The sequence below is a fragment of the Haemaphysalis longicornis genome, unplaced genomic scaffold, assembly GCF_048455015.1.
Source record: "Haemaphysalis longicornis isolate Haplotype H1 unplaced genomic scaffold, Haemaphysalis longicornis Haplotype H1 scaffold_1, whole genome shotgun sequence".
NCBI lineage: Eukaryota > Metazoa > Arthropoda > Arachnida > Ixodida > Ixodidae > Haemaphysalis > Haemaphysalis longicornis.
The window spans coordinates 225,116,440-225,139,842 of record NW_027526203.1 but is presented as its reverse complement, the minus strand read 5'-3'; the positions used below and the strand labels follow the sequence as shown (position 1 = coordinate 225,139,842).

Sequence of the window (23,403 nt, the reverse complement as noted above, 5' to 3'; positions counted from 1 at the left end):
TGTCGTTCGCGCGTGCTCCGGTCGCTAACATCTGTGGCGTGTCGTGACGTCAACATCACGCGTTCGTGTGGTGGCGCGATTTTGGCGCTATAACACTCTCTCGCGAGGGGCATTGGATTAGATTCGATTGGATTGGCTTGGCTTGGATTGGTTTGGATTAAAGTGGATTGTGTTGGATTGTGTTGCGTCATAGCCGCGCCACGTTGCGTCATATAGCCGCTCCACGTTGCGTCATAGCCGCGGCAGGGGGTTCACGGCACGTTTCACGTTTCACCAGCGACTTCATCGACAATGTCTACGCTGGAAGACAACAATTACAACAACCAATACGTAATCCATACGACTTGCAGGCGCGCCCCTCGAGGAAATGCTCTGCATTTGATCGTGCCCCTCGCGAGGGGGATGTTTTTCTTGTGGCCACCGTCTCGCCCGCTCCTTGTGGATTTGATGCAAATTACCAGAAAAGTTGTCTGTAAACCAAATAATTCGGGTAAGCAATCAGCGACTCGCTTGTTCCCGGCGACACCGCCGCGTTTAGGTAGTTGCTACCATCGCGACCCACAGCTCTACATACGCAGCAAGCTAACGCCAAGGACGATGCAACTGATGCCGAGAAAAGTACGCTGTAAATTCATTATGAAATACTTGTGACGGGTCATGTGTGTGCAAGGAAACACCTTGTAACAGCGACGGAAACGCGTCGCTCACTTATGATCTCACCGCGCGAACTGCTCGTATTGCCTGGTAAATGAATGACGCGAGAAAGCTGATCAGATTGCTTCGCCGCACATGCTTAAAATTTTAATATCACTGCGGCTCGAACCGGCGCAGACCGTGATAGCAACAGCTTGTCGCCACTCTTCTAATCAATCTGATCACGAAAAAGAAGCTCCACATGCGAGAAAGTAGATGTTAGTGTGTTGAAAATTGTGCTAGGAGTTGTTATCAGCCCTGAATTTAAAAATGGCGTCCAGATATTTGCCGCGATGGTAAGCCTACGCTGACCGGAAGCGGAGGTTCGGCGCTCCGACCCAGCACTGCCGGCACCACGGTGCGGAGAGCGGCCGAAAGATGGCGCCACCTGCGCGCTAGAATCAAAACGGGCCGCGGCAGATGTCTTGGTCGCCGATTGCTGGAACGGAAATTATTGCCAAAATAAAGCTTCATATGCGAAAAAGGGGATGATAGTGTGGTGAAAAGTTGTGTAAGGGATGGTCATTCGCAGTTGTACAGATACCAGCGATCAAATAGTCGCCACGATACTAAGTTCCCAACACCCAAGGTGACCCGTGCAACCCCGAGCCCGCGGGCTTGGGCGACAGTTCTTGCGGCCGCCGGCGCGCACCAACTCAGTCCACGTTTAGCGCTGCATGTCGTCGCGTGGAAAATAATGCATCTTGGCGTCGTCGTCGATTTGCTCGGACAGGCTTCCACGAGCAGTACATCGCATACCGCGAGCTTGCCATAGCACAACTTCGGCGAGCTCGGCGACGCGCACCGCCGCGGTGCCCGTCGACATCACGCAGTTTTCGGCACCAGTGCCGAACACCATGCGCTGGCAACGAACTGAAGAGCAAAGACGTCGAACACGCAACGTTTACAAGCATTGCTCACACAGCTACGCCCACGTCTCCTGCCCAAACGAATACCACCGACAACAGCAGCGCAGGATATCGTTTCCGGTTCTGAAAATGACTATATGACGTCACCCTGAACCGGCCAGACACGCAGGCCAATGTTTCGTCACGCCGAAAGCGATTGCGCTAGTGCTGCCGATTTGTGGAAGGTCGCGGCCTGGACAATAAAAATCGATTTTAGATGTGATTCCGGCCTCGGATCGCTGCAAAAATTTCTGTGAGGCATCTGTACAAACTACTGAAGCCAATTATATCATTTTTTAGGTATCAAAATTTGGTGTCAGTACTCCTTTAAAGGTTTACTCTTTATTTTTTATAGGTTATCTTTTTAACACAAGGCAAGAAGACGGGAGTTTGTAAGACAAGGGCACCGTCGAGGGGTGGTGTAACGCCTATTGGAAGTTATTTATGTTGTACAGACATGGGCGTAATTAATGAATGCATCGGAAAAGAGTTGTAAAGCGATATCAGGATTCAAGGCTTTGAATATTTTGGACCAATCTTTGTTTGATACAAGGTTCAGGAATTTTTCACCATCAAAGGTAGATTTCTTGTGGGTCTCAGTTTTTTTTTTCCTGTTTTAGCACGTAAAAAAATACAGGGAAGTGACTTGTAATATCAAAATCGATAGTGCCTGCTTGCATTGTGGAATCGTGATTAGAAAAAATATGGTCAAGGAGGGAATACAAAGAATGATCTACAACACGAGTAGGCGTATTTATGAGTGACTCAAAACATTATCTACAAAATCCACTGGTATAGTTCGAAGTGACAGGGTTTGCAGAATCAAGAAGATTGATGTTCACCCATTATGAACGCATTTTTAGTTTTCTAAAGACAGCTTATAAAGTAAAAGAAAAAGCGTGCTGCAGAAATCAGCTGCATTAGATGAAAGTGAGCGGTAAACGGCGCCAAACACTGTCCTTTTAAGATTTGAAAAATCAATAGGATCGTGTTTAACCTAGACAGGTTCGCATTTGGGGAAATTTATATTTAGATCATTGCGTCGACAATACGTTAGCTGTTTTCAAACCAAAATAGCAGAGCCCCCATAAGGACTACAACTACGATGGTCGTATTCGCAACCATAGTTAGCAAAGCCATACATATATCGCGATCATCGCAGGTAAGCCATGTCTCAGAGAAGCAAATGATCGAGAAATGTAGTCAAGGGTTCGACGAAAGTTCGTCTGGTCAGGCATTGCTTGAAGAAACAGTAAGGCAGTCACTGACCGTACGGGTTCCGGAACGTCTTTTTACTTTTTTGACTTGGTCAGTGACTGCCTTACTGTTTCTTCGATCGAGAAATGATGGTTCAAAGTGTGAAGAAGCATGGAAATCTTGTAGCAGCTCTTTTTAAAGATACGAGCGTTGAAGTGGACTGGGATGAAAACATTCGCGCTACCTGAACATTCAGCTACCTTTCCTGATGGAACGCAATTCATAGCGGAAAGGGAGAGAAGGCTACAAAGCCGAGAAAAGTAGCCTACTCCACGAAAATTGCAAGGTCACGGTCACTCAATATCCAGTTTTTCTCTTTCTTAAGGCCCCTCGCAATCATTGAAATTGAGGGATGAGGTACGGGCTTTGCGGGCTCCAGAAAGTACCGTGACCGCAACGACAGCTGATCAGTTGATTTTTTACACGTGTGGGTACCCGATGCCCAGTATCAAGGTCATCTGGAGTCACTGGGAAACCGACTTTTTCTCCTTTCTCGACTTTCTCTCCTCGCTCTTGTCCGGCTAGCGGCCTGTGCCGTCTGCAGAGCCAACGGTTCACGTTATGGTTGAAGCTCTGGTCCCTATATTATTTCCGACATGTGTGTGCGTACCATAAACTGCCGTCACTGTGAGATTTGCCGTTTCAGTCTGTCCTGTTCGAACTCTTATCTCGGTACCCTGGGCTTTCTTAATCTAAGTTTAACACGCGAGTGTCCGGTTTATTTACCCCTATTCCGGGATAGCAGTGCACGTTTGTTCACTCCTTATCGTACGTTCCAATGTTTAACTCCGAGATCGTACACACGATATGCGATACGCGGCCTGTAGCGGCCCGCGCACTGGAGGCAGACTTCCCATTCTATATATATGGCACTGGCTGAGTCGCGAGGTCGCTTAGACAGTCAACGAAGGCGTCCGATTTTCCCCTTTTAACCCAGGAACTTAATTCGTGGTGCCTTGCAATTTTACGTCATAATCAAGCGAAGTCTGGCACTGCAGTCGAAACTCGATTCAGCGAAACCCGATATAATGAAGATATCCCGATCCCCGCTCAGACGCCCACAGAGCCCAATGCTTTGACTAACTCGAAATAACGAAACCAATGTCATGATCCGACCTCGTTTGAGGAACCTTTCCTCAAAAAATGGAGCTCAAAAAGTGCAGATTTTTCGTCGGTTTTGCAGAGGGCGCCTCACTGATATTCATGGCGCGCCAAAGATAACATCACGGAGCACCTTTGTCCCGTCTTTACGAAACTGCGCGGCGCAAACGGGAGTTGTAATTTTGATTTGAATTCACCAAATGGCACCAACGGTAAAAAAAAAAACGTTTCGTTCGCACATCACTGATGGCACTGGCGCTGTTCCGATTCGGTCTTTGGCGGTCGGATTTTTCAAGGCGTGCTGTTTGTTGTTCGTTCGCCCGTTCTGCGAGTAGTTTGATGATGATGATGCTGATCATGCCTTAAAAGGTTTTGCACGTACCCACAAAGGGGGATTGGCCAGGGCTAAATCGGTTGTTGAAATACGTGAGGACCTCAAAATACTAATTTATTTCCGGAAAGAGGCCGTAAAGGGAACTTCGTTATGAATAAAACCCTAATTACCCATTAATTAGCACTATACAGCAAACGACCTGAAGCAGAAAGAAAATCTTGCATGCAATTATATATATCCCTTTTTGTATACCCCAAATTTGTTGCGCCAATACATAGTTCCCGTGCTTTCGCCTTTCTTTTACATCGTTCTCTTTTAGAACTCACGTTGTTATTGTTAAGTCCAAGTCGTTAAGCCCAGGGGTTTCCCCAGGCATCGAATCAAGGGGGGGGGGGGTGTCTCAATGGCTCTGGGGGGGGGGGTTCATAAACTAGAAAAGCTGTTTTTTTATCCCACTAGTTAAAACGTCTGTTAACCAAACGCTCATCCCCGTGACGTACGTTTTTCATTTTCTATATATATATATATATATATATGTAATAGAAAGGCGTGGGTTCGGTCCCCACTCTGGGCGCGTGTTTTTCTTTCTTTCTTCCTTATAATAAAAAAAAACTTAACTTCATTCACCGTAGTAAAAAAAAATATAGAGCCTAACCACACCCCAATGCCTCCTTTGGAGTTGTAGACTGCCGACCTATGTTTCTGTATATATATATATATATATATATATATATATATATATATATATATATATATACACCTGAGAGACGGTGCTTTCTATTCAATCTAAGAAAAAAACAAATTTAGAGAAATTCATTTTTTACCATGAAAGGTCCGTATTCAGTTTTAAATGCAGAGCATTTCTTAGCCTCGCCTGTTCCTGCGTCGGACGGTGTCAACAGTTTCGCGTCCGCAGCAGGTGCGCCTCTCCTTCCCTCCTCTCTCTCAACAGCAGCTGGCGCGCGCATGCGTCGTAGTCAGCCCGTTCGCTCCGTCGCGGTCTCGGCGTAACAGGTGCGTGATAGCAGCGCGGTGGGGCGTGGAAGCGCGCGCGCTGCTTGCGCATGCTCGCTCTCCCCCCCTTACTGCTCTCCCTCTACTCTCGTGTTTCAGTCACTGCGTTGCTCCTTCCTTCCTTGGTTGACGCTCGTGCCCACGTTTACTCGTGTCTGCTACTCCAGCATCACGGAAGAAGCGATGGAAGCAACACTGCCTTCAATCAGTACTGAGGCCCCAATGCTCTACATTTACTCGTGTTCCCCTCGCGGGAAGGCGCGGGAATTTTTTTTTTAATTTCTCGCCATTTTTCGACGTATAAGGACATTTTCGAACTTGTTACCAGGGCCAGTGACGAAATTTGAGTTCTTCAAACAATGTTTAGGTAGTACACGAATTATGCAGCACTTATAAATCCGGCACCGATTGTACGCTCCCGATTTATTCAAACGCCAGGATTAGCTTCCGTAGAGCTTTTCGCTACTCCCTGGCTGGTAGCAATGTGCTCGCAGCGTGGTCAGCCTCAAAACACTTTGCCCCTTTCCTTTGAAAGCCTTTTTTGTGTGCACATACGAACTTGCCACGAGCTGGCGAAAAAAAGGAAATAAATACGTGCAACGCTAACAGCAAGCTCGGGGGGCGCACTTTTGTTTATTTTGCCCGAGGCTACTGCCAAGAATAGCAGACGGGCAGCCCGCGCATGCGCAGATCGATACTGAAAAAGGTCCATACAAGGACTGACAAGAGTGAAATTTGGGGATTCAAGGGGGGCGGGGGGGGGGCTGCCCAGAAAAACTAGGGGGCGGTCACACACCCCCTAGGGGGGTGTAGGGAAATCACTGTAAGGCTTACCTTAAGCCTACAGTCCGTCTAGCATTGCTCTTCGCATGCACGGAAGTGATGTGTGCAATAAAGCGCACCGTTAAACCTTGTGACAAGCGTGTCGGACATTGAGCCCGCCAACGAAAGAAAAAGGCGTACTTAGGACGAGAAAGCGAACATCGTCCAGTAACAAGTGGACAAAAGAAATCTGACGTGGCTGCAGCACATGGCATTCCATCCAGTACTCTTTCTACAACATTGGCAGGGAAAGACAACATCCCCCCATCACTCGCGAAAGCGCTGAAGACGAAGTTCAAGGCGCTGACGAAGACGTTGAGATATCGAAGCGCCCGTGCCGATACCGGGTCAAGTGATGGATGCCCTGGATCTGCTGCGGATGTTTGCCAGAACGCACGAGGATACAGGAGACACACTGGACAAACTTGCGAGAAATCCGTGCGGCCGTTGCTTACACAGCGCATGCAGCAGACATGACTAACTTTTTGGTGAGAAATAAATTTGTAGTCTCCCGGGGGCCGTTCTTGTGTAAGTAACAATTTTCGTTGTCTCTTTTCATAAGCGCGGGCCCAATTTTATTGTCGGAGCATTTACGCTTCGCAAATACGACCCCGCATAAAGTTGCTGGATGCCGCTAAGTATATAATAAAATGCACCGAATTAAGGACCAAGAAATGCCTAACTCAAGTTGCCAAAGTTCTCTATTTAACGAAATAATTCTCAGCTCCCCTCAACTTCGTTAAATCGAGTTTTCAGTAAACGGCCCTTGACTCCAGCCTCCTCATGGTGTCGTAACATGAGTGCGAAGACGAATACAGGCTTTCCGCTGAAGAGCAGAGCTTGAAAACGCCACCAAATAAGAACCGGTCATATGCCAATCACCTGAACCGAAAATTGGATTAGGGCAGCAATGCGCGGACACACCGCTTGGCACACCAACTTTTTGCATGCAGTGGGGCGATTTTCACATCGTCTTGTCATCACATTTCATTCCTCAGCAGTTTTTTGTTGACGACTCATATAACAAATTTCGTGTCGGTAGCGGTCACTGATAGCAGGGTGGGACCATTTTTATTCTCTCGTAAAATGACGCCTCTTTTTCAGGAAAGTAGGGGAAGCCAATGGTGACTCATGCACACTGGCGTTTTTATCAGAGCGTTCTGGATAACCAGTCAGAGAGCGAAAAAAAACTGCCAAAAAAGGCAGAACAGTGTACGTCACATCCGCTATCCAACTCATCCATCGCTGCCTGCATGACGTCATGCTCCCAGCCGCGTATAAAGCGCCCCCACCCAGGCTCCCCAGGCGTTGGCCAATCATCGACCGCTTGTCAGACAGTGCGAGAAGCTTGGGTGGTTTGGTCTGCAGCTCTGCGCCATTTTGCGCCGGTCTCCTGTCGTCGGTCCCTTCCATCCGCGGAATTCTTCCAGCCATGACGAGCCCCAGCGAGACCGAGAACTCGGCGGGCACCGCGCCCCCGTCCAAGACCGAGAAGCCTGCGGAAACTCCGGTCACTCAGGAGACTGCGGCCAGCCCGACGTCCGACGCCACCACGACCGCCGCGTCGGCGCCGGCAAACAACAGGCCCAGCGTTCACAAGACGGATTACGAAAAAGACGTCGTCTACCTCTACCAGTTCACTCGCTGCCCGACTCTGCCGGGTATCTCGCCCTTCTGCTTGAAAGTCGAAACCTGGCTGCGCATGACACAGGTCAAATACGAGGTAAGGTGGCCTTAACGTAGCGCGCCGTTCGTTTCAAATTTGCCCACTGCCGGGATTGCGTATGCCGGCTTGGCGTGACGCGGTGTTAGGCTTAGGAACTGTCAGTGCGTGTTGTCATGGCCGATGCGTGACTCTAACTACGCGCGGCCAACGCTTGCCGGCTGCGCGTCGTTCTTGTTTCGCACGCCTTTTTGTCGTCCAATAAAATTGCCGGCAGTTTTGGGCCAACTTGTTTCAATTAACGGATTTGAGGGCATTTCTGTACGGGCACGCCGCCCCGCCTTCCCTAGCCAATTAAGAACAAAACTGTCAATCTCGCAGCTCTCTCTTGCTTGAAGTCTGGAATCCTAATATCTATCGTCCTTACCAGAGCTTAATTTAGCACGCTTCAATGCAGCCTGAAGCCTGCAGCCAGTCCCTTTATCTCGTTGCGATTTGCTAGCCGCTTCAAGCAAAAGGGCGTCGCACTGTCGCAACGAGATAACAGAGCAGCGATACGCTCAATTTGTCATTTCCGGATGCGGCTCATACTGGCGAGTGATTCATGGGAGCGCTTGGAAGCGTCGGGCTGAATCATCTCGTGTGAGCGGTGCTGTATTGTGCAATTTATCAGTTTTTTTTTTTTCGCTTCAACATTTACTTTTCGCACTGCGTGCCGCCCAAATGCAACGGTGGCACCGCCTGTGGACTGCGTTCCGCAACGTATGGACTGCGTTCCGCCTGTCCATACGTTGAGGTTTGCATTTGTCTCGGTATGTCAACAGCGCTTTCTGTAACTTGGCAGTCCGAATTGTCTCGTAGGCAAGCTCTACCTTCAATGTAGGCAAACCTGACCTGACCATCAGGTTCGCCTCGCATTTTCTCTCAGAGCGCGTGGACTGGCTCCGGTTGTTGCATGGTTTGCCCGCTTCTGCGAGGTGGAACTTGCGGGAGTGTTCCATGTTGTTGCTTGACTCTTCCTTTTCAGAACGTGGACCACAAGCTCAAGTTCAAGTCAAAGAAAGGCCAGCTTCCCTTTGTGGAGCTTAACGGAGAGGAGATAGCGGACTCTGACATAATCATCAAGCAGCTGAGCCAGACCTTTGGCAAGGACCTGGATGCCGGCCTGACCACCGAGGAGCGCAGTGTGTCTCATGCCTTCTCCTCTATGCTCAACAACCACACCGGCTGGGTGTCCCGCTGCTGGCGTTACCGCCACCCGGGACAGTTCCTCAAGGCTGCCCAGATGGACGTCAAGCGCATGCTCAACTCCAAGCTGCCCAAGGGGGTCCTGCAGTTCTTTTTCAAGCTTGCCTTCAAGAGTGTAAGTGCCTCCGCCCCCTCTTGTCGGGCTGTATGCGACTGCCGCATGCCTCTGCACTGTGTTACAATCCCCCCCCCCCTTTTATCTTGCAGAACGTGCAGCAGACTATTGGCCATGGCTTGGGGCGCCACACAACGGAGGAGATCCTGGAGTTCGGCAAAGAGGACCTCAAGCACCTCTCCCAGTTCTTGGGCACCAAGCCGTTCTTCTTTGGCTCGGAACCCCACCTGGTATGCCTTTTTCATTGGCCAGGCTTTGGGCCTGGTAGTGCCGGCCGGTGCTTGATGCTGTCTGGCCCCCTTGCAGCTGGACTGCGTGGCCTTTGCCCACCTGTGCCAGTTCGTGTACGTGCCCTTTGGCGGCCTGCTGGAGTTCATGGAGCAGGAGTGCGCCAACCTGCTGGCCTTTGTGGAGCGCATGAAGGAGCGCTACTGGGCCGACTGGGATGAGATCTGCAAGACGCTCGAGCTCAACACGCACCTGCCCAAGAAGGTGCCCGAAGAGGAGCCCAAGAAGGCCGCTGATGAGCCCCCTGCCGAGGACAAGGCCGAGGAGGTCGTCAAGAAGTCGGAGGCCACTGTCGAGGAGGTCGTCAAGAAGGACGAGGTCATCAAAAAGGAGGTTGTCGAGGAGGTTGTTACCAAAGTTGTCACAGAGGTCAAGGAGTGAGCTGTCTAGGCACTGGAGCAGGGCTTTAGTCAGTACCATGGGGTGGGGGGCATAGTTTTGTTCTTAGTGCAGCCTATCGGAGGGTCGTTTTCATCTCATTGTGCAGCGAGACCAAGGTGATGGCTCGCATGTCCGCTCTGTCTCAATGGCGAGCTTTTTATTTTGTTTGCCGTGTTGTTTGGAAGGGAGGGATGGTCGTGTGGCGATCACTGCGAGGTTTTTACTCCTGTAGACGGGGCCGCGAAGTTGAGGCGCGCGTTGCACGGGGCATTAAGCAAAAGTCTCTGGGGGGGCAGTAGTGCATTTGCAAACAAATCTCTTGTGTTCCTCTTTTGCATGGGTGGCCAACTTCCGTGCCTGTTTTGTTGGAGGGCTGGTCAGACGGAGGAAAACATCTTATACTCATGATCCACTACATACTCAAAGCAATGCGTATTATATTATATCAAAGTTGTACATTTGCTCTTCGTGTATTTTTCATCTGTCGTACATTTTTTTTTAACTCGATGTACACATGTAACTATATGCTCGTTTCTGTTGTAGATCTGCCGTTTCTTCTTCCCACCTAAGTTCATCTTGAGGTCTAGTTGCGGAATTGCTCAAAAAAATTTTCTAAACTTCTCGCCACCTTTTTACATACATACGTGCTGTTATTGTATTCACATATAGCATACTGTAGATCTCATGTGACGGTGTTTACAGCTAACGTTTTTACGGCGTTTTTGCTCGACTATTTGTGTGAACAAATTTTCAGCCCGATCAGCCTTCTCCATATTGTGTACCTTTTTCTTCCATTTTTCAACTGTCCGTGTGTGCATTGTCGCGTTATATTGTACATGCCCGCAGCTTTATACTTTTTTATGGCAGTTTTTGTACCACCTTTTTACTTTACCTTCCTTCCCTTCCTGTTTCCCCTTCGGTGTGGAACTTTGTAAAAATGAGACAACACAGATTAAAGTTTGTGGATGAATTCCAGGCTCTGCAATTTCTTTGAGCGAGGCTGTAGCTTCGCATTCCTTTGCCCTTTAAGAGAGGGGGGAGGGGGGGCTGTACACCTCCCCCAGTGATTGGTTTTAATGCAGGGTTTGTCGTGCATGCACCCACAATTGCAAACTGTAGCAGTAAGGTCATTGCTAGGGGAGCACGATGCGTGAATCTCTGTTGTGAAAGTTTGCATGGCACAGTGAGCTCTCCATCCACGGTTTTAATTCCCTGCCAGTTTTTCAAAGTGTGGCATTGCAAAGCAACTTGTCTGGGCTGTGGAGCCCTAGGTGCTTGCAGAGAACCTCTCCAAATTTTAATATAAAAAAAATTCCATGTTTGAAAGGATGTCTTGAAATGGAATTATGCCAGAACTTGCAGATGGGTGCAAAAAATGGCAGCATCTCCACTCCGTGGATGATGGTGACAGTGCGGAGTACGGGGGGACTCTGAATGACATCCAAGTTGTGCCCCTACCGTCATTTGATTTGAGCCGCGAGTTGCACCTTCATTATTCCCTACATGAAACTGCAACTCACGGCTCAAAACGAAAGTAGATGTTGGCCTTGTGAAGTAATGCCTGCATTTGTGGCTAAAATTTTGTTTTTGTGATCGTTTTCTTATAGCCTGAAGTTTATTTTTCTCCAAGCCCAGCAATGGCAGTATCCACGCCCTGCAGGACTATTCTTCCTTTCCTTGTTCTTGGGACTTCTTGTGGGGTAGTGAGTTACCTACACGATGGGTAACTCCATACAGGCATAACAATTTTTAATACTGAAAGTGCTTGTATGGCCACACTCAACCTTTACGCAGCATGCATGCATTTTGTGGCCACTTTTTTTATTCAGGAAAAGTTGTCGTCGGGGGGGGGGGGTTCTAGCTGAGCTGCATTGCACTCCCTCTCGACCACCTGAAAAGCATTCCCTTAGCCGCAATGCTTGTCACAATGTGTGGCACATTTCAGTGGAATGAGGCATTTTATATTGAACTGAACAGTAGCCACTGACAAACTTGGTGTTGGAAAAGGTTGCCTGAGCACGGGGCAGCAGATTTTTTATGCCACTTATTTCGCGTGCTAGGCTGAGCCAAGTCGGCAGATAGTGAAAACTGCGCCACACTGGCATGCAAGCCAAAAGTTCTTGCCCTTGCACCAGTTTATAGCATCATACGAAGTCTAGATTGGCAACGTGTCCTTGTACCATGTGAGCAGTGTACAGAGGGCAACAGCCTTGTCTATTACACAGGTTTCGTGCTTTTAGCCTTGCCTCGGCCGAAAAACATTTGAAGAAAACTACTGTGTCATTCTGAACTCTTGACCATATATTTTGACCTCAACGTTTTTTGTGACAAGTTTGAGTCCGCAGATTTGAGAGGTAACCAGTTCAAGTTAAACTCTCTGTTAATAGACAAGGGTGTTGCACACTGTACCAGGAACTGCCACTGCTTCACCGTCATACCATTGCTTCTGACCAGCACTTGGAAGAAACATCACGGTTGAACTTTTGATTAACGAACATACTGAGTGGTGCAAATACACAACACACAAGGAAGAAGGCATAGCCAGGCGCTACTGTGTTTAACGTTTGTTTAAAAATAAACGTGAGCCAATGCAGATGTCCTTGCTCCCTCATGGCTAGTTTATTCGATGCGCTCTTGCAATGCTTACCTCTTCGTGTATCTTGGTTCCATGGCTGGCCTCGGTGGTACGCATTACGGAGAAGCAGTGTGCAGTTTGCACTGGCATTGCGCGGCTAACATAGTTGTGTTGCCTGCAGTCAGTACCAGGGCATATTTGAAGACACTCGGGGCTGGTGTAGCTTTGCGTAGAACCTCTGGTTGCCCTCATCGTGTTAAAATATGGATGATAAAAACATTCATTTGAGCGTATTCGAGGTTGCAAATTATGCAGACTTAGAGGTGTAACACTGCTCTGGTCAGGGTGCATGATTTCTGTACAGAATTGCACAAAACGGTACAGACAAGGACAGGAGAATGAGGTGTTGCCTGTATCCTATTCTCTCGTTTTTGTGTGTACAGAGCTGCATACGGGGTGATCAAAATTAAGTCGACAGGCTTTTTTTTTTAAAAATTAGGCACTTAGATTTACGCGAAGACCACCTCTGCAGTGAGGTTATGCGCCCAAGGGGGGACACAGAATTAGATGGGAACTACTGCTGTCAGTGGCTTAACTAAAATTGCATAATCAACTTTTTAGTGGCTGCAGTACGCACTCATGTTTGTATTGAAAAGTTGCATGTAGTCGTGTTGTTTCTACGCAGTCTCATTTGGCAGAATTCTTCTAGTGCATCCGCACTCCAAGATATCGAACTGAAGTTTAATTGCCGTTTGCATGATTACGCATGCAAGACTGAGGACTGGCGCAAAGCTCCTCCCTTTTGTTCTGTGTTTCGATAGCGATTCCGAGTACTGCAGATTGCGATAACCCCAGCCAAGAATGAAAGGGTACCAGTTATCACTTTTGCCTTTGCCTCCACCCCGTTACACCGTACACAGCAGGCACATTCCTCCACTTTTCCATGCAATACTCCCACACATTCACGTGGTGCAGTGTGCCTTTTGCTTCCCTTCACCACATAGTGGGCGCTTGCACTGCCAACCCCCCCTCCATCCTACTCTGTCCCTGCCCCTTACCACGCTAGAGCAATGATGGGCTACGCTGCTCAGCTCCGACCCACAAGTGCAAGAGTGTGTGATGCAGCTGGCCGAACTCGCTGCTATGCCCCACAGGCTCCTGGCCGTCGACTGTGCCGGTGCTTCCAGCCGGCGCCTCTTCCTATGCAGCTTTGGGTCAATAAAGTTTTTACCACCACCACCCAGGTCTGCACATTAGCTGCTGTGCTCCACCAGCTTTTCGTCTCCACACATAGCCAGCAGAGAACAAAGTAAGTTTTTGTCATTGCTGTTCCTTTCTTCGTCGCACATGCACACTTAGGGAGGACTGGCCAGGAATTGGCAGCTTTCAAGGGGGCAAATGTGGCCATTTGGCAAAGTTCGCAGAACTATGCATTGGAAGCGTAGCAGTTGTGGAGTAATGCGTGTCGTGCGACACCTGAATGTGGTGGCACACAAGTAGAACAGGTGCACACCGGCCGCACAGAACCAATTCTGGGAAAGCCCTGGAGCGAGTGGCACAATTCACACCCTAAGGTGAAGACTAAAGTGATGAGACGCATACACAGTGTAGCATACAAGCGTTATTCTGTTCTGAGCTAGGTTTACAAGCCAGGCACTTGCAATGCCTGGCTTGTAAACCTTGTGGCTTGTGAACATTAATTAATGATACGTTGCGTCTGGCAACTTGCCCGATCTAAGACACTACCCTTATTTACGGAAAGAATGCACGGAACAGAGCCAAGAGAACATTTTCATCATCACCAGCCTATCTACGCCCACTGCAGGGCAAAGGCCTCTCCCATTAATCTCCAATTATCCCGGTCCTGTGCCAACTGTGACCAGTTTATCCCCGCAAACTTCTTGATCTCATCTGCCCATCTAACTTTCTGCCGCCCCCTGCAACGCTTGCCTTCTCTAGGGATCCACTCTGTTACCCTTAATGACCAGCGGTTATCTTGCCTGCGCATTACATGCCCTGCCCATTAGTAGAAATTGAGAAGAAATGGACGTGGGCAGGGCATGAGAGAACATTTTACAGTGAAACAAATAGTTTTCGCAGAACTTTGTGCACTGGTGGGGCTCAAACCCAGGCCATTCGCGCCGAAAGCTGTGGTTCTACCCATTAGGCTACCGAGGCTGAACATTGAGGTCATTTTAGTGTTGATTGAGTAGACTTTATTCAAGACATTTGCTCAGAATAATAACAGGAGTGTTCAAAGTGAACCAGTGCATGGCACTGGGTGCATACAGGAAGTAACGGGCTTGTACTCGCAAGGAACGGGATCTCGCAGCAGAAAAGGTGGATGGAGTAATTCGTGCCTGAAGACAGAGAAATGAAAGTGAAGAAGGAGATGCAACTGCAGTGTTGCAGCAAAGAAGCTAATAACTATTGCCACGCTTTCGCCTTCAAAGCATGTAAGCAGACTCGAGTGCCTCAAGAAATGATCATTACCCGTACAGGCAAGCACTCCCAGCAGCTAGCTGTCCTGCTAGTCAGTGAAACCTCTTAGTTGCTCAGACCCACAGACTGCTACGCCGACGTAGTGCAAACAAGCTAATTTCATTCAGGGGTGGGGCAGAGGTTGTGTTTTTATTGACGGAACTAATCAACATTAATGCCAAGCAGTGTTTAAACTGGTCTTACCATTTCTCTTTGTAGAAACTTTTACATCTTTTCCCATATTTGCTGTTCATGCCTGCTAAACGAGTGAAAATCGTGCAACCTTCCCTCGTCCCAGGAGGTTTTTGGGGTCCAGCCTTTGGGTTAACCCTAACTTGTGAGCTCGCCAGAGCCAGACAACAATGGGGGATCCACCCATCCAAGCCTTTCATAGTGAGAACAGTTGGGTGGAACACGGCATGTGAAGCTGGGCTCTTTGAACACACCATTCGGGCACCTGTGTCATGCCCCCAGCACTGGCTTCACTTACCATGCTAGTCTGGAGTGGCCTGAACTGTTGCAGTATGGCATGAGGACCTAGGTTGGTACGCCACCATAAACGCTACAAGTGCGACTAAGTTGTGGTGCAGGGACACCGTAACATGCAGTGGCGTAGCAAGAAATATTTTTGGGATGTGTTATGCTGCTGGTAAAAACAAAAAAGGAAGAAAGCCTGTGACTGAACAATATCTCAGTCATACTTGTTTTTATCATCATCATTTTAATCTCTGGGTTAGATTCTGATGCATCGAGGTGATGCGTAGACAGCAAAAGCGAAAAAAGGCCGACAGATGGGACGAGTAGATGCAGTGCCCTGAAAATTTCAGAGGGAGGGGGGGGGGGGGAGGCGGAGTGTCCCGACACCGAAACACCCCCTCTGGCTATGCCCCTGGTAACATTATATTTTTTACCCCTGGAACTATGCGTGTATCACATTCTGCGACCAGAAATGGTAGTTGACCCAAGGAAGTTGCCAAGTGCATGGTATATATACAAAAAAAATGTATTAGAAAAAAAAAAAACGTGCAAGGGAACGAGCCAGAATACATGGCATGAATGACGGAGCATTTCATTTTGACACAGTACAAGTCTGGCACTTCCTGCATGATGCAGGACGGTAATTAAATGAGGGGATAGCCTGCACCTAAGAGGACATAAAGGTTACCAACCAACCCAGATTTACGAAAACAATGCGTATAATTCATCTAATAACATTTCTAGAAAACAAAAAAAAAATTGCGCCAATCCACACTGTGAATGTGGTTGTAAAGCAAAACTGTAAACGGCACCCACAACGATTACCCATGCGACGTCACTTCATTTCACGATTACCCATGCGACGTCACTTCATTTCACGTTGCTCTACAAAAAGTGAAATGCACTTAATCACAATTATTATTACTTCACAGAAATATTGTTGGTAAGGTTAAATCAATGCATGACGCATGAAGGGTGGTTGGTTGAGTTGTATTAGTGTACCACATTAGTGGGAACTCTTTTTTTACAAAATTAAAGGAAGCTCAAACCCATAGTTAGACGATCTTCTCCGTCTCTGCCGCCACAGACGGAGGCGACGAGATCGGCGGCAGAGACGAAAGAGAAGGAGCAGAAGGAGTAGTAGGATAAGGAGGAGGAGACGGTGGAGGAGAAGGAAATACTGCTATTGAGAGTTGTGAACGACCCAGAGGGCGGCCCAGGGGAGTGGTTCCTTCTTCACTGGAGCCCATATACAGTCCGTGCCGCCAGTGGTCTGTCCACCAGCTGAAGCTGCATAGGCAGAGAGGGGCTGGACAGCAGCATCTCCCATTGCTCTTGTTTGGAGTTGACGGCAAGAGAGGGGGGTGCTCAGGCTAATGTCGCACACCCCGATCAAGTGGAGGAGTGCTCCTACTTCTGAGCAAAATAGAGATTCCGGTGCATTAAGTGAAGACGTGTCGGGTGTGGGAAGGAGCCGGATTGTATGAGCCGTAGGGTAGTTTGTTGTTCTCTGGAAAGGTCAGGGTAAGGCGAAGGTGGGGTCTGTCTCTGAAGGCAATAATGCTGGATTATGTCCCTGAACGTGACAAGCGGGAGACTGTCCTTGTGCAGCTCCATAGCACGGGGGTAAAAGCGCACGCTTGTTGGTGGGTGTATTAGTTGCCCTCCATGGAAGCGCGAGTGGGTGTCCAGATGAGCTGAATGAAACGGTTTGGGGAATAGTTTTTTTAGCACACGCAGTGCAGAACGGTACACCCAACCAGGCTGGTAATTCCGGTAGGCTTCTGGGGAATCAGTGACTACCTTCCGAACCCCTGGTTGAGTGAGAGCCAAGCTGATGGCGGCCTCTTCTGCTGCCGACATGTCTTTGGTCTTGAGTGAGGTACACGCAAGGAGGTTGGTTCTGGAGGTAGCCACGATGATGGCGTATTGCTTCCCTTGATGCTGGGAGGCGTCTGTTTAGTTAACTGCATGATTTCCACCGAGGGTGGTGTTGAGCGCTTGATCCCGTGCTTGTCGGCGATCCTCGTCGTGTGTGCGGTTCGTGTTTCTAAGCAAAGGGAGCATCTTTAGCTGTTGTCGCCAAGAGTCCGGGAGTGCATCAAGCAGAGTGACACTCTGTGCTGCCCAGCCAATCTGATGAAGGATGCAGCGACCCGCCGCAGTTCTGCTCAATCAGAGCTTCAGGTTAGAAAGATGGCCCTCTATCAGCTCTTCCATCGTGTTGGGGAGCCCTGTGCCAAGCAGCCTCTCCGTGGACGCACTCATGGGAAGACCAATGGCCTGCTCAACCGCCTTTCTAATCATTATATTAAGCATCTCTATGTCCTCCTTAGCGAGAAGAAAACAGGGGGTTGACGTAAGTGATTCTCAAGAGGACAAAATGTTGAAATAACCGAAAGGTATGGGATTCCTTGAGGCCTCGTTTCTTGGTGCCAACTCCCCTGATCATGTGTATAATTTTATTGATGCTGTGTTTGAGGCGCTGCAAGGATACGTCACTCTTCGTGCTGGCCTGGAAATGTAGGCCCAGGATATTGATGCTGGGGTTTGGAGTGATAACCTGGCCATCAAAGAGTATTTGAATGTGTTCCTTGATGTGTCGTTTGGCGTGAAGGCGGACGACAAGGAGCTGTGATTTTTTACATGAACACTGGAGCCCACAGGCTTCAGCACATTGGTGCACTAGAAGTGAGGTGCCATGCGTTGGTGTGAGCTCCCTTTAATTTTTGTAACTCTCAGCACAAGCGCAATGAGCGCACAGGGCTGCTAGACATGCCGTGGGCGGACCGCACAGTGGCGCGAGAGGTTGCGTGATGCTATCACGCGACATGCAGCAACAATGCAGGGGGTAAACCCGTAGATGCACTTGGTGAGTGCACCACCTGTCTTCCGTCTCCACGTGGGCTCGCAGCTAAATCGGTAAGACAATGGGCTTTCGTTTTGTTATTCTATTAGTTCCAGGCAATTCCTGGCAATGCCCGTAAATTCTTTTATTTTGTTCGCGGGAGTTTTGTGTTGACACCAACAGTCGCGAAAGAACCCTTGGGGGGTACAGGTAAAAAGCTTTGCTTTAAAACAACACTTGGTAAAATATTTTTAGAATCACTGCGGCTTAACAGACTTGGTAAAACATTATTAAAATTTATGGGGCTCAAAACCACACCATCGAACCAGTGGCTCTACCTATAGGCCACTGGGAGGCCTAACAGCAGGCTCTTTTTGGCAGTTGATCACGAGAATAGCGGCAGCATTTGAAGTGAACCAATACACTACTCTAGGTGTATACATACAGGGAGTGCCGGACTTGCACCTATTTGCAAACGGAACATTACATGACTGAGCTCCCACCCACTAGTGGCAATGTGCCACACGTCTGCCTGGGGCAGACGTGTGGCACATAGCCACCAGTGGGCACTGGACACCAGAGGACCTGGGTGATCAACCTAGTGAAACATTGCCCCTCCACACCTGGCCAATCTCTCGCATCAATGTTTTGCAAGTTTGGGTATGTGTCAGGTGCAGTTTTCTCTTGACACGAGACAACCCTGTGGGGTGGAAATGTTAATTTTATTTTTCATGCCTGTAATGTGTAACACACAACTTCAAATATTCAAAGATGGGCATTGCTGAAAGTTTATGACAGTGAATTTAATTCATTTTGAACCATCTGTGTAAGGCCTTCTGTGATGCAAGGATTCGTGTAGCGCAAAAAACGGACAAGGACAGGAGTAGGAGACGGGCACAAGCACTAACTTCTGCCCTTACCTGTTTTTCAACAGCCAAGCTGTTCAGCAAATCGTAATTTTTTCTATCCGCAGTTAAACATACCATGAAAATGTCGAGCGCTCGTGTGTGTGTGCCTCGCGGCGACCGCCCAGCGTCCCAAGCGCACGTTTGGCAATCCAAGCATACCCACTTAGGGAGATTGGCCAAGATTGGCGTGACAAAAAAAAGAAAAAGAAAGAAACCCTCTAGTGTTTGCCGTAATTGTGGCAACACTTGCTCGGTATGAGAAAGACACGTCGTAGCGCGCGAGGACTGACCAACCGCGCGGCGGCGGTCTCTTCCCCCCTGCCGAGCTCCGCGACAGAGGGAGGCCATCGCGAAAACAACGATGACGAAGACGACAACGACGACGTGGAGTGGGACCCGGAGCCCCTCCTCACGTACGGGGAGGTGCTGGAGTGGTACCGGCTCGGCCGGCGCACTGCTCCGGCGCCCCACCCGGAACTAACACGACAGCAGGCAGTGCTACTACGCCAACTACAAACACAGTCAGTGATCACGCCGGCGCTCGCGCGTCACGTGTGCCCGGACGTGTACGCCAGTGACGTGTGTAGTGTGTGCGGGCAACATCGCGCAACTCTGGCCCACATCCTGTGGGACTGTGCAGTGCACCCCGTGGAAGCTGCCGACCTCTACGGCCGGCTGCCGGACACCATAACGAGTGCCGTCTATTCGACGGACCTGAACGCACAAACTCTAGCCGTCCAGCAGCTCGAGGCTGCTCTCGCCAGGCAGAAGCGGAGCGAGTCGCAGACGGGGGGGAAAGGGACGAACTCCCGAGTACCTTTCGCGCACCGCTCACGCCGACACCGGCGGGGCCTAGTCCCGAGGACGTCGTGAACGTGGGTGGGATGTGGAGGCTCTGCGCATCCCGACCTCCCACTCCCTGCTGGCCTCAAATAAAGTCTTTCTCTCTCTCTCTCTCATACGCCCCTCCAGGGTGACGTCCAATGATTATCACTTCCGAAAAGATGAAGGAAGCTCACACTCAGCAACAATGATGGAGTAAAGGTCGCTGCGGCAGCGAAGCAAATCGGCTGCAATCGTGAACCTAAACCATCGTGAAGGTTGCATACAGCTTCGCTACCTTCAAGTCTTGTGCGTCAGTGTGAGCTCCCTTCATTTTTTTTCCCGGAGTGATAATAATTGGACGTCACTTTGGAGGGGTGTACACTATGACATGTCTTTTTTGTTCTGAGCAAGTGTTGCCACGATTAGGACAAGCACTGGAGATTTTTTTGACCAATCTCCCTAAGTGGGTATGCTTGGCTTGACAAACGTGCGTAGGGGACGCTGAATGGCCGTCTCGAGGCATGCACATGCGAGTGCTCTGCATTTTCTTTTGTTAACTGCCGGGCAGTCGCTGCGAGGCGTGCACTCACATGTAGGCACTTGGCAATTTCTTAGTACGTTCAACTGTCAACACGACAAATTACAATTCATTACATAGCTTTGCTGCTGAAAGTTTTTTCATCTATGTGACTTCGTTTTTATGAGCTGCACGCGCAGCCTACCTTGGAATAAGGCACCACCTAAATGAACTCTCAAGAAAGGGTCCTGCTGGTCCAAATACTGACAAAGCATTATAGCTCAAAATGATGGCCTCATGAACAGATGTAAAATGCCCCTGCATCCAAACATGAAGCCAGCACACCTAACAGGGAGAAGTCAAGTGAAGCACTGAGCAGCACAACAGGGCATGTGGGACTCTCACCAACAAAGCGCAAGATTACAATTTGCCTATGTCTGTAGCATAAATTTTCATCGTTCACTTAATGGCAAGTACTGTGCTGCCCTTGTCGAGTGTTGAACAGGGAGGGCCCGGGGCGCTGCCGCCATCGGATCTGTGACTTGGATTATGAGGTTTAGCGTACCAACACTCCACAGGCGAGGTGTGCCGTAATGGAGGGCTTCAGATTAATTTTTACCACTTGGGGATCTTTAACGTGCACAGAAATCTCTAAAACATGGGCATTTTCACTTTTCGCCTCAGTGAGAAAAGCGGCCAGGAATGGAACTTGCGTCCTTGGGCTCAGCAGCGCAACACCTTAGCCACTGAGCCACTGCGGCGGGTTGTAACTAAGAATAGGAACCATACCAAACTTGGAGCGACACACTTTATTATTTTATTTTTTTTTCACACTTCTAGATTGCCTCCTCTGGGGCAAAGGCTGAAGCATCCACGAACAGGAGGTCGTCTGCGGCCTGGCCGCGGAGACTCTCGGTCTTGCCTCGCGACCGCCACACTTTCAGGGTGAAGTCGTCGCTGGCAGTGACCAGCATCTCTGGGTCCTTGGGGTTGAAGGCCACGGCGTTCACCACGTCGTCATGCGGAAGCTTGGCCAGGCAGATGCCGTAGTGCCGGTCCCACAGGTAGCCCTTCTTGTCTTCAGCACCACTAGCCACGTACTGGTCGCTCACATCCAGAAAGATGAAAAAGCACTCATCGTTGGGGGTGTACGCGCGGTGGGAACGCAGCAGGGTGCCCACCTCTTGCATCGTGGACAGGTCTATGACGTGGATGTCGATCTCCTGCGCAATGGGTGGCGGCTGCAGGGGCTGCTCAATGATGTAATCGCGAGGCCACGGCCTGCTGTTGATGTAGAGAAAGCGATGGTCGGGCGACAGCCCCATGCCAATGATGTGGCCATGCAGGTCCACCAGGTGATCGATGGTGTCGAAGGACTGCTCCACGGGGCTGGGTGGCTCGCGCTGCCGGGCTTCCTGCTGCTGGGCCAAGCGCTGGGACAAAGTCAGGGGTTCCTTCTCGGGCTCCGCAAATCGAAAGGGCTTGATGCGCTTGATGCCCACCTGGTGCGGTGCATAGGTCAGTGAACCGGTAGTAAAGATTAGCAGCTTTTCACGCGGGTCTAGAGGGTCATCAGAATCTGCACTGTCTTCGTCTGTGTCATCGTCATCATCCTGCGACGACATTGGTTCAGACACTGGATTACCACGGACATGAGGTTGATCACAGTTGGCTACAAGAATGGTGCGCACTGAGCTAGCGTTTTTGTTGAAAAATTTGAACAGGGGTTTGACGATGCGCTTTTTCTCAGACTCGCACTCCTGCCAGGCCTTGTTCAGCCAGACCGCCGAGCAGGACAACATGTGACCCAGAAAGTGAAGCTTCCCTGAGAGCAGGTAGTGGTCGGTGTACCACGTCCCAAAGATGTCGTAGGGCTTGTTGAGCACCCGGCACTGCAGCCTGAAGCCCTCCTTGAGGTTGAACACAGCAATTTCCCCGGAAGCAGTGTGGGTTCCAAAGTGGACGCCGGACACCAGCAGCAGCGTGTCAGACTCGTTGAACTGCGAGAACTGCGTGTAATTCCAGCTCAGGTCGCGCATGTTCCTCGTGTGCAAGACTGTGGCCGGGAAGGTGGAATCCCAAAGCTTAACGTGGCCGTCTTTGGAGCAACTGGCGAAGCAGGTGCCATCGTGCGAGAAACTTACGTGCAGGACCTGGTGGTTGTGGTCGCGCAGTACCTCGGCTTCCACGACCGGCGCCTCGTAGTGCAGGCGACGGTATTCGGATTTCCAATGGGCGCCTTCCGGCGCGGGAATGCTCCGGTCCACATCCCAGTCCTGCTGGAACTTTTCGCGCCACAGCAGGCTATCGTTGGCCACCAAAGACCACGACTTGCAGACGCATCCGACACGACAGATGTCCCTCGCCGACAAGTATGACAGCACGCGCAGAAGCAGCGGGTACGGCAGGGCGTCCCACATGTCGGACATGATCTCTTCCTCCTCGGTCTGCATCACCTGCGCACCAACGCAAAAAAACATCCGCATCGCTCGAGCCTGGTTGTAAACAAGCTAGACGCGAGGCACCGCATGGTACGCCTCGCTCAAGACAAATAGAGAAAAAAAAAGAGGATATCGAGAGAACAAAAAAAGGTGAAAGTGATTAGCTAGCTTATACTCCGAAAGAAGCACCGAAAGCTTTTGATTTTGACGAAGCGCTCTTCGAATAGCATGCTGTATTCTTTTTAGGGCCGCTAGTGCGCATTCGAACGCCAAACGGTTCCCATCCTCACCACTAAGTTGGCTTCCAGGACGACTCGTCGGAGTAGAGGCTCACACGTCTAGATCCCTCTCTTGCTGTAGTCCTCGAGGCCCCAATCAGGTACGACGCATCAAAATAAAGGTGCCTTTCCCCAACCCATGCCTCTGCGTCTGCGGCGTTCGGGCAATTCGGGGCGTTCGCTTCGAGATTCTGCACGGGCCAGCGGCGCGTGAAGCCCGTGAGATGGC

General features: G+C 49.8%; 2 protein-coding genes across 2 annotated transcripts; one reads left to right on the top strand and one right to left on the bottom strand.

Annotated features, from left to right (window-relative positions):
* Positions 1 to 7,422: 7,422 nt before the first annotated feature.
* On the top strand, positions 7,423 to 10,794 carry Fax (failed axon connections). The gene is made up of 4 exons (XM_077673916.1): positions 7,423 to 7,852; positions 8,820 to 9,155; positions 9,248 to 9,385; positions 9,462 to 10,794. The coding sequence occupies exons 1-4, from the start codon at positions 7,562 to 7,564 to the stop codon at positions 9,822 to 9,824; spliced, it is 1,128 nt and encodes a 375-aa protein (XP_077530042.1). The 5' UTR covers positions 7,423 to 7,561; the 3' UTR covers positions 9,825 to 10,794.
* Positions 10,795 to 21,249: 10,455 nt separating this feature from the next.
* Positions 21,250 to 23,367, bottom strand: Fbw5 (F-box and WD repeat domain containing 5). The gene is made up of 2 exons (XM_077673894.1): positions 23,187 to 23,367; positions 21,250 to 22,911 (listed from the first exon to the last, which is right to left on the bottom strand). Exon 2 carries the CDS (start codon positions 22,906 to 22,908, stop codon positions 21,292 to 21,294), a length of 1,617 nt encoding a protein of 538 aa, XP_077530020.1. The 5' UTR covers positions 22,909 to 22,911; positions 23,187 to 23,367; the 3' UTR covers positions 21,250 to 21,291.
* Between the last annotated feature and the right edge of the window lie 36 nt (positions 23,368 to 23,403).